We start from the raw sequence: 11,779 nt of genomic DNA, 5'->3' as shown, positions 1-11,779 counted from the left end.
GAGGAATGAGGAAGAGTTACATTGTTCAAAGTTTGGGTTTTTTGGGAGATGTTAAACTGAGGCAGAATGTAAAAAGATCCTTTTTGACATTCTGTCATAGAAAAATATAAGAGTTATCCACTAGGGCTTGGTCAAGATATTTCCCTCAGTCAACTTCAGCAAAACAAATTTGTCTAGTTATCACTTTTTTTTGTTGGAGCTTGCTGTCTGCAAATTGGCTGCTGTGTTTCTTGCATTACAATAGTGATCGCGCTCAAATTATTTATTGTACTTTGAAATATCTGGGAGTAGGTACAAAAAGCATTCTGTAAATGCTGTGTTTCTATCAACTAGCAGCATTAAAATAAATTATATAGTCATTAGTCAGAATGGCATTTGTGAGACCTTGCATTGAGCAGAATAAAACTGTCATTTCTCCGTACAAAGATATTAAGCTTCAAAAGCACTGCCATAGCTATGAAGCATTTTGGTAAACCTCAAGAACATGCAAAGTCCTAAATAAATACAATTTCTTTCTATCAAATTAAAATACAGGTGCACAATCCTTTATCCGAAATGCTCGGGACCAGCTGGTTTTCGGAATTCAGAATTTTTCGAATTTCAGAATAAGTGACAGTTTGGTGAAATTTTTAAAAATCTTACCGGAGGAGCATACTCGCTGAGTAAAACATGCCTTGAAACAGAATCAAGGCCTGTCGGTGCTGGGCCACTCCCTCAACGTCGGATCTGAGTGACATGCATCGAGTGGATGTCGACTTGGGTTAACTGTTTTATACACCAAATAACCTTATTAATGAGAAAAAAAATTCACAAAAAAACCTTCAGACTTTGGAGCTTTTCGGATTTTGGGATTTCAGATAAAGGATTGTCTCCCTGTACTTGATTATTCGAAGAATAGTCTATAGTATAGGAGAATTCCTCACAATGTACCGCACAGTGGCTCAGTGGTTAGCACTGCTGCCTCACAGCGCCAGAGTACCAGGTTCAATTCCAGCCTCGGGTGCCTGTCTGTGTGGAGTTTGCACATTCTCCCCGTGTCTGCGTGGGATTCCTCCGGGTGCTCCAGTTTCCCTCCACAGTCCAAAAATGTGCAGATCAGGTGAATTGACCATGCTAAATTGCCCCATAGTGTTAGGTCAATTAGTCAGAGGGAAAATGGGTCGAGGTGAGTTACTCTTCGGAAGGTCGGTGTGGACTGGTTGAGCCAAAGGGCCTGTTTCCACACTGAAGGGAATCTAATCTAATCTAATTAGTGTTGCATAGCTCTTTGATAATTTGGATGTTCATTTACATTTTTGGAGAGCTTTTCATTTCTGGCAAGCCTTGCAATAGTAAGAGAGTTGTCTAATCAATGCAATCTACAAGGAAAAGGCAATTAAATATTCAGCATAAAACCACCTAGTTGTTAGGTTTCCAATCCTTTTGTACTTGGTAATACCTTTCAGCACAGCAGATGGCAGTATTTAGACTTTATTTTTAGCTTTAAATTACAAAGCAATACAAGTTAGCCAGAAAATTGCTATATGACTTGAAATACTGTATGCTAAACAATCCTGTGCAAATGCATACCTTATTCATTAAAGGAAAAGAAACATTTTGGCAATAACATTTTATTCCAATACCATTGAAAAGGCTTTTCTTTTTGAGCTAAAATTAGTTTGTGTTCAGTAATCCTTTATCATTTAGTGAGTATCAGTTGGGTTTTGGCTCTGCATATTTCATGGTGTCACCAGACGACAATTCTAGGTTGATTAACTTAGATTCCCTACAGTGTGGAAACAGGCCCTTTGGCCCAACAAGTCCATGCCGACTCTCTGAAGAGTAACCCACCCAGACCCATTTCCCTCTGACTAATGCACCTAACACTATGGGCAATTTTGGCATAGCCAATTCACCTGACCGGCACATCTTTGGGCTGTGGGAGGAAACCAGAGCAAACCCGCGCAGACAGTCACCCAAGCCTGGGATTGAAACTGGGACCCTGGTGCTGTGAGGCAGCAGTGCTAACTACTGAGCCATCGTGATGATTGCCTACAGTATCCGCACATACAGCTAAGGATAGCACCAGGTCCAATTCAGGAGGATTTAGTTTGAGCAAATGGGTGAGGGATAGTATACAGTATTAACCAGCCAGGGAAATGAGTCATAGAACAATACAGCACAGAACAGGCCTTTCGGCCCACGATGTTGTGCCGAACTTGTAACCTAGATTAAGTACCCATCCATGTACCTGTCCAAATGCCGCTTAAAGGTCGCCAATGATTCCGACTCTACCACTCCCACGGGCAGTGCATTCCATGCCCCCACCACTCTCTTGGTAAAGAACCCACCCCTGACATCTCCTCTATACCTTCCACCCTTCACCTTAAATTTATGTCCCCTTGTAACACTCTGTTGTACCCGGGGGAAAAGTTTCTGACTGTCTACTCTATCTATTCCTCTGATCATCTTATAAGCCTCTATCAAGTCACCCCTCATCCTTCGCCGTTCCAACGTGAAAAGGCCTAGCACTCTCAACCTATCCTCGTATGACCTATTCTCCATTCCAGGCAACATCCTGGTAAATCTTCTCTGCACCCTCTCTAAAGCTTCCACATCTTTCCTAAAGTGAGGCGACCAGAACTGCACATAGTACTCCAACTGTGGCCTAACCAAAGTCCTGTACAGCTGCCACATCACTTCACGACTCTTGGATTCAATCCCTCTGCTAATGAACGATAATACTTCATAGGCCTTCTTACAAACTCTATCCACCTGAGTGGCAACCTTCAAAGATCTATGTACATAGACCCCAAGATCCCTCTGTTCCTCCACCTGACTAAGAACCCTACCATTAACCCTGTATTCCGCATTCTTATTTGTTCTTCCAAAATGGACAACCTCACACTTGGCAGGGTTGAACTCCATCTGCCACTCCTCAGCCCAGCTCTGCATCATATCTAAGTCCCTCTGCAGCCGACAACAGCCCTCCTCACTGTCCACAACTCCACCTATCTTCGTATCATCTGCAAATTTACTGACCCACCCTTCGACTCCCTCTTCCAAGTCATTAATAAAAATTACAAACAGCAGAGGACCCAGAACTGATCCCTGCGGAACTCCACTTGTAACTGGGCTCCAGGCTGAATATTTACCATCTACCACCACTCTCTGACTTCGACCGGTTAGCCAGTTTTCTATCCAACTGGCCAAATTTCCTTCTATCCCAACGTTATTTGAAATCACAAGCTTTCGGAGCAGCACCGAACTATTAAAATTATCCTTTAATAATTTTCTTACCAAAATCCCCAAAATTTAGATTTCAAACCAACAATTATGCACTGTCATTTGAGGAGAATTCTCAACTTTCATCACTTTTTGTCTCTCAAAATGTTGCCTCACTTCCTTCCTGAATTGTTTGTTGGATTACACCTTGGTTATAAACACCCCAGATTCTTGATCAAATTTAGCTTCCCTGGTGACTCTGTAAGACAGCTATGAAATCTCGCCACTTTTCCTGCTGCTTTTGGGATCCAGTCGGTGATTTCTGATCCACAGCTTGAATACAGAGAGCTGCTCTGCAAGTACCTGCCTTTGCACTGGCTTTTCTTTGTAAAGAGAGAAGTGAGAGAAAAGACTTGCATTTATGTAGCACCTTTCATAACCACTGAACAAACTGCAGTGCTCTCTGTTCAATTGTCCTTCTTGTCTGCTTTAATTTTTTTAAATCACACGACGCCAGGTTATAGTCCAGTAAGTTTATTTGAAATCACTAGCTTTTGGAGCAATGTTACTTTGTCAGGTGCAGTGAGAGAGCACACACTCCAAGTTTATGGGCAGAGAGATCAAAGCATCATACACTTGGTGGGAGCAGAATGATCAAACCTAAAATAGCTCTTGGAGGACTCTTAAAAAGGAGATGCTGCTTCAATTGATTAAGATGCAAATTCAGAATCTGTTTGAAGTCACTGTCCCAAGATAATTAAAGGTTTTATTAGTGTCTGCCTAACTTTCCAAACTTCAGTCAGGCAGAGATACAAAAGGTGACATCTCAGGCCAGATGCTGAATAGTAGATGTGAAGCCTGGTTCAGAATCTGTCTCCAAGATTTAGATCAGACTGGTCTTGTTCTGAAGGCAGGAATTTATGAAATGCCACATTGATTGGCTGTGACTACAATTTCTGTATTTTTTGAACAAAATTGAATGTATCTGCAAATAAACAAAGTCTTGGATGAAATGATTCACCCCATAGATTTATGTGTTTGTGTGTGTGTGTGTGTGTCGGAGAGTATATGTGTGTGAGTGTGTGTCTGTGTGTCGGAGAGTATATGTGTGAGTGTGTGAATTTTTAAAAATTCATTCATGGGATGTGGGTAGCTCTAGCTCAGCCAGTATTTATTGCCCAGAGGGCAGGTAGGAATCAACCACATTGCTGTGGGTCTGGAGTCACATGTAGGCTGGACCAGGTGAGGATGGCAGATTTCCTTCCATTAAGGTACGTTAGTGACCCAGATGGATTTTTCCTGACAATTGACAATGAATTCAAGTTCCACCATCTGTCCAAGGTGGGATTTGAACCTAGGTCCCTAGAACGTCTCTGGATTAATAATCTATTGAAAAACCACTAAGCCATGCCTCTCTTCAAGTGATTTCATTGAACCTTTCATTTTGTGATCTCTTTTTCGGCTTCAACCTTCATCTCCTGCTTTGTGTCTGTTGTTTTGCTCTTGGAGGAGTGGAGGGGTTGGAATGATGAGTTGCTAGATTCTAGTCCTTCCCCTTGCTAAACATCAAGGAAACGCTTACAATGTGTAGCACTGGCTATCCCAAAGCCACTTCCTGCTCAATCATCTGTTAATAGACTCAAAGCTGGTAGGCAATAGACAATAGACAATAGGTGCAGGAGTAGGCCATTCTGCCCTTCGAGCCTGCACCACCATTCAATATGATCATGGCTGATCATCCTTAATAAATATCCTGTTCCTGCCTTATCTCCATAACCCTTGATTCCACAATCCTTGAGAGCTCTATCTAACTCTTTCTTAAATGAATCCAGAGACTGGGCCTCCACTGCCCTCTGGGGCAGAGCATTCCACACAGCCACCACTCTCTGGGTGAACAAGAATAATCTTATATGTCTCAATCAGATCCCCTCTCAGTCTTTTAAACTCAAGGGTATACAAGCCCATTCGCTCCAGTCTTTCAGCGTAAGGTAATCCCGCCATTCCAGGAATTGACCTCGTGAACCTACGCTGCACTCCCTCAATAGCCAGAATAAAGTGAAGATTTTGGATTTGGGGGGCCATGGGGGTGTGGGGAGTGAACAGCTTGAGAAGGGATACTCTGATGTGATTGGAGGGGCAGTTATGGAGGGCCACACCCATGTCCCTACTGTGCTGGGAATCCTGTTGAGCAAGTACTTGGTATGGGGTCCTCCTGCTACCAGTTAACTGCCCACTTCAGGGGCTGTTATCTCTCTGATGGGCAAGCTGTCTGATACTACTCCTGCTGCTGGTACCATTGTATTGGGGAGAGAACAGCGGGAGGGCAAGGTGAGGGGCACAGCTCTCACATTGAATTTAACAATCCCTCTGTAAGGGAGGCGGGGTTGGGGGTAAAATCCAACCCATCAATGTGAAGCACTTTGAGGTGTGTCTTTACATAAGAATCACTGTAAAATGCAGTATCCCTCAACCTACAGCATATGAAGGATGGTGTAATTGTACAGCTAATTGAGGTGTCTATTATTCAACATGCCCACTTATTTTATTTCAAGCTATTACAACAGAATTAATCCAGAACATGAGAAGACAAGTATTGGATTTATTGTTGTCACCGAGATACAGTGAAAAGTGTTGTTTTGTGTGCTATACAAACAGACTGGGCCATACAGAGTGCAGCAGGGTAACAGAACAGAGTGAACAATACAGTGTTACAGCTACAGAGAAGGTGCAAAGAGAGGGAGATCAGGATTAGCATTTGAGAGGTCCATTCAAACGTCTGATAACAGCGGGGAAGAAGCTGTTCTCAAATCCGTTAGTACTTGTATTCAAACTTTTGTATCTTCAGCCCAATGGAAGAGGATGGGAGAGAGTATGGTCACCTTTGGCTGACCTGCTGCTTCAACAACACCTCCCAGTCCATTACCCATCTCCCTCGAATTCCCTGTGAGAGCAAAAGCTGTCTATTCAAATCTGTTCAACAATGGAGCATTCACAACTGATTGAATTTTAGACCAAATCTCTCAACTGTTAACTCCTGATGTATGAAATGGCAGGGTGGGCATTATTGTACAGGAGATGCTGGCCACTGATTGCATAGAACATAAGTCTTTTATCTACAGTATGTATTTATCGGCATTTTAAAAATATGAACTGTGTTCTTTCTCAGTCGCCTTTTTCTCCAATAGCTTTGAGCACAAGATCAAGGCTAATTCTTCAGTGTAGTACCAAGGGAGTGCTACACTCTCAGAGGTAATATCTTTTGCAACACAGATTAAAGTAAAGCTTTCAGTATTCATATTCTGTTTTGGATTTCAAACATTTAAAGCTGAAAGAATGTGCGGTTGCAACTTGGTTTACACACTGGTGTCTCACTCCACTTTCAGTGACATTAATCTTCATATGTTATAGGTATTTGTTCAGAGTTATTTCTGATTTGCTAATTTTCTGGGGCTCTGCCAATTTATTTTAAGTTGTCCCTAGTTCCAGAAGCTAATACTGCCAGGAGTCTAGGCGCTAACTTGTGAGGATAAATAATAAATTATTTTAGTGAAATAAATGAAAGAAAGAATTGCATTTATATAGAACTTGTTGCAACCATTGGAATTTAAAGTGCCTACGGCTAATGAACTACTTTTGCCTGTTCTAGTGTAAGAAATGCAATTTGCATACAGCAAGGTTCCTCAAACCTGCAACATGATCCTGACCAGATAACGTTTTTTGTGATGTTCATTAAGGGTTAATTGTTAGCTAGGACACCACGGAAAACAACTCTGACCTTCTTTAACTAGTGCCAAGAGATCTCCTACATCCACCAGGTGGATCGTGTCTCTGTTGCAGAAGACATTACCTCTGACAATGTAGCACTCCCTCAGTACTGCACTGAAGAATTAGCCTTGATCTTATGCTCAAATCTATTACAGAAAAGGCAATTAGAAAAGAACATAATTCAAGGCTTTAAAATGCTGAGAAATACATTCTGTAGATCTATAAGAATCAAATGAAACTAAAGTTTACAAGAAGAGGTGGAACAGTGTCTGAGCACAGTTGGCACTGTCTCAATTAATTTCTTCAAAGACCTCTCCAATGAAGAGTTAGTTGGGAGCTATGAGGGTGCAAACAGAAAATAGTAAATTCTTAATGGGATGGAAGAGTGCAGGCAGGAATGTTAGTCAGATGATAAAGGCAGTACAGAGTGGACACATGATTTGACATTCAGTTTTTTTTTACTCCAACCTTTACTGATCAATTCCATTGCTGACCTTTGTCTTGGAGAGCTTAAAGAATAAAGGTTGAGGTAATGATCCTTGTGTGTGGAAATGCTGAGTTTAAGAAGTCAAAGTCCTTCTCTGTTCCATGTTTTCTTCTAAACCAATGAATATTTATGACTAAGCTGTTAAAAATTACATGACAAAATACTGAGCTACAGTATTCCAAATGATTTACACTTTCAATTCAAATGGTAAAGTATAGACTAATTATAACATAAATTAGTCTATACTTTAATGCTTGAATTGAAAGTTGAACAGTACAATATTTAGTATAAAGATTAATAAATTAACTTAAAATCAAACTGGAATTGTTTCCTGGTCACTTATTAAGCCTGCAAACTATGTAAAGTGTATCAGAGACCACTACTTTTGATTGTTCTGTTTAAACTTCTTATGCAAGATCTCTTTTCAACTCCTCCACATGATCCTGGCTCACACTTGGCTTCGCTCTCTTTGTGAATGTTTGTCCACATCTGCTGCATGTGTTTTGTTTTCCCAGCTGGTTGGCATGGCACCATTTCACACTCTGGGATTGACTGGGGCACTCTATTCCCTAGTTTAGCCTCTACTACAATTGCCATTCACCCTGATCCAATGTTTGGTTATTTCGCTTTCAATTACCCAGAATGCTCAGAGATATTAGGCATTTGTGTCAAAATGAAATGAAACTGTGTGTGTGTGTGTGAGAGAGAGAGAGAGAGAGAATGATACTTTAGACCAAAAGCAAATAATAATCATTTTAACAATCACATCATTCTATTGTAGAGGTTGCAGAGCTCTGGGATGCAGAGAGATCTGGGTGCCCTTGTGCATGACTCACTGGAGGTTAATCTGCAGGTACAGCAAGTAGTCAGGAAAGCTCATAGAATTGGAAGCAGTTCAGAGAAGGTTTACTGGACTAATATCTGGAATGAGCAGATTGCTTTACGACAAAAGGCTAGACAGGCTGGGCCTGTATCCTCTGCAGTTTAGAATGGCCCTGAGGAGATTTGACCAGGTGGATGTGGGCAGGATGTTTCCTCTTTGTGGGAGAAGCTAGAATTGGGGTCACTGTTTAAAAACAGGAGGATTTCCACTTAAAACAGTGGAGGAAGCATTTCCTTCCTCAAGAGGCAATGGACGTAGAATCTTTAAATAGTTTGAAGACAGAGGGAGAGAGATTCTTGATTTCCAAGGAGATGGGAGATTATTGGGGATATGAAGGAATGTAGAGTTAAGGCTGAAATCAGATCAGGAGAGGCGATGTTTCGAGCATAAGCTCTTTATCAGGAATGAGGCTTGTGGGCCAAGTGGGCTGGGATATACATGGGAGGGGGGTGGGGCTGTGGGGAAGGTAGCTGGGAATGCAATAGATGGATGAAGGTGGGGGTTGATGGTGTTAGGTCAGAGAGGAGGATGGAGCAGTTAGCTGGGAAGGAAGATGGACAGGGTGGGTTGGTGGGTGGGGGGGGGGGGTGCATGAACCTAACAGGGAGTCGCAGAGGGAATGGCCCCCCCATAATCCACCATCCAATCTCAGCACCTTCCCCTGCCACCACACAAAGTACAAAACCTCCCCCCTCACCTTCTTCATCAAAGGCCCCAAAGGATCCTTTCACATCTGACAGGGATTTATCTGTACTTCCACACACGTCATCTACTGTGTCCATTGCACCCAATGTGGTCTCCTCTACCTTGGGGAGACAGGGCGCCAACTTAAGAAACGTTTCAGGGAACATCTCTGGGACACACACATCAACCAACCCCACCGCCCTATGGCCAACCACTTCAACTCCCTCTCCCACATTGCCAAGGACTTGAAGATCCTGGGCCTCCATCATGGCCATACTCTAGCCACCCGACTCCTGGAGGATGAACGCCTCATCTTCTGCCTCGGGACCCTCCAACCCCACAGCATCAATGTGGATTTCACCAGTTTCCCACCCCCCTCCCATTTATATGTCAGGCCCCTTGGGCTGCCCCCTCATTCTTGACGAAGGGCTCATGCTCGAATTGTCGACTCTCCTGCTCCTCGGATGCTGCCTGACCTGCTGTATTTTTCCAGCACCACACTCTCGACTCTGATCTCCAGCGTTTGCAGTCCTTACTTTCTCCTCCTTAAAATCAGATAAGCCATGAACTTACTGAATGGCAGGTACAAGCTCGATGGGCCAAATGGCCTCCTCCAGTCCTCATTCATGACATTGGCCATTCAGCCGAGTGAATCTGCTCTGCCCTTCAATGAGATTATGTCTGATTTGACAGTGCTCAACTCCACTTTCTTTCATTTTCTTCATGACCCTTGATTCCCTTAAATGTACCTTGCATACTCTGAAACTGCCCCCGCTTGCCCCCCCCCCCCCGCCTCAACAGCTTCTATGGTAAGGAATTCCACAGATTTGCTATTTCCTGAGAGGAGAAATTCCTCCTCATTTCTGTCTTAAATATGCGACCCCTTGTCTGAAGTTAAGCTGTCTCATCCAATTCTCTCCCACAGGAGAATCGAGGCCCCTACATCCACCCTGCCAAGCCCGCTAAGAAACATAGTTAAAAATCACACAGCACCAGGTTATAGTCCAATAGGTTTATTTGGAAGCACTAGCTTTTGGAGCATCGCTCCTTCTTCAGGTAGTTGACAACTCCGAAAGCTAGAGTGCTTCCAATTAAACCTGTTGGACTGATGTGTGATTTTCAACTTTGTCCACCCCCGGCACCTCCACATCATGCCTAAGAATTGTATATGTTTCAATAAGGAGATCTCTCATTCTTGTAAACCCCAGTGCTCTGATTGTTTGTTGAGGCTGGGTTCCACCAAGGTTATTTGGTTTTCTAAGCGCCAAGAAAGACATTGCAGAAAAGAAAAACAAAACATTAAACATGTGCTCCTTTTGCAGCTCATGTGTTCCACAGTGCAGAAGGCACTTTTCGAAGAGGAAGACCGAGTGAAGAAATTGATCAGCCGGGTTGCTATGCTGGAGAGCCGCAACAGGCAACTGAAGGACAAAGTGAAGCGAGTGAAACGGACCCTGCGGCAGGTGAAGAAGAACAGCCGTCGCATGGAGCAACTGAACAAAAAACTCCTGGAGAAAACGGCAGCCCCGCATTATGTCAAACCCGACTCTAATTCCGAAAGTATTACCTTCAGACAGAGCACAGGGTATTGAATTTGTTACACTTACTTTTGCTTGCCTTGTCAATTACTCAGCGAGCTAACACAGGAGGTGCCGGGCACCTCAGACAGCTCAATCACTGTAAACATGTCAGTGACGGTCACCAAAGGCTGCTAGCAGAGCCCCTCAGCCAGTTAGGAATAGCTTATATCCTCATCACACTCTTTAAGGAGAACTGTGGAAAACCGAGACATGTTATTGTGCACAGTATTAATCACTATTTTACTTAGGTCAATATGTGCTGAGTATTTCCTGCTTTAGCTGCACTGATGCCTTTTGAGAATTATTTGAGTTTATTCTTGTAATTGAGAAATAAGTGACCCCATACTTAGCAGCACAATTGTTGGTATGTACAGTGCAGACAGTATCCATTTGTTTAATGCTTTTTTGAAATAGAAACACAAGATTCTTTTGTGTGGACACAAGTGTGATGGAGATGCTGCAGAATGCATGGCAATTCTTTAGTCCTCTGTAAACCTCTTGACACATTTACACCTAATATGAATTTTGAAAACAAACCTACAATTGTAAAATTATCTTGTACATTAACAAGTGTTACCAAGCCTAGACAGTTTCACAACTATGGCCTGTATCTGTTTTCTAATCTATTTGTGGGATGTTTTCGACATATTTCAATAAAACTATATACTTTGCTAATTATTTTCCTTCTGCTGGTGGATAATAACTTTGATTTCTTATTCTGAGCCAACAATACCAGGTTTGGAAATTCTCTAAAGAGCAAACACAGAAAATCTCTCAGTTTACAGATAAGACCTAATGTAATACAAAGCACAATTTTTCTTGAATACAAAATAGTTTCCTCCATTTAGAATTATTGACTGCTCTAAGTTCTAACATATCCATGAGATATTGTTATTCGATTTGTAATCATGCACATCAATCTCCTTGATTAATGACAACATCTTTCAAAGATTGCAGATTATTTCAACTCTCCTTTAACAGTGAAAGGGTTGCAGTATAACAGCTTGCCATTTTTATTGGCTGGAACAAAAGTATTGAAAGTACAATGGCTTCTACATGTTGTTGGAGAACAAAAATGATTAAAATGTCGAAACTATTTGCTTTGACAGCTGCTCAACTTTGATGTTTGGTTGTGTGGTCTAATTGCTTGCCTGGTGTTCTACAACCCATGCACAA

The 11,779-nt window shown here is 42.3% G+C and overlaps 1 protein-coding gene across 1 annotated transcript in view; it reads left to right on the top strand.

The window, feature by feature from the left end:
- Nucleotides 1-11,281, top strand: part of ccdc3a (coiled-coil domain containing 3a) — a 74,462-nt gene extending 63,181 nt beyond the window's left edge. The window contains exon 3 of the mRNA XM_043714162.1: nt 10,346-11,281. Within this exon, the coding sequence (XP_043570097.1) occupies nt 10,346-10,615 (270 nt within the window). The 3' untranslated portion in view covers nt 10,616-11,281. The remainder of the gene's footprint in view (nt 1-10,345) is intronic.
- Nucleotides 11,282-11,779: the final 498 nt, after the last annotated feature.

Source organism: Chiloscyllium plagiosum, chromosome 23 (assembly GCF_004010195.1).
Source record: "Chiloscyllium plagiosum isolate BGI_BamShark_2017 chromosome 23, ASM401019v2, whole genome shotgun sequence".
Classification (NCBI taxonomy): domain Eukaryota; kingdom Metazoa; phylum Chordata; class Chondrichthyes; order Orectolobiformes; family Hemiscylliidae; genus Chiloscyllium; species Chiloscyllium plagiosum.
This window is presented reverse-complemented; position numbering and strand designations above follow the sequence as displayed.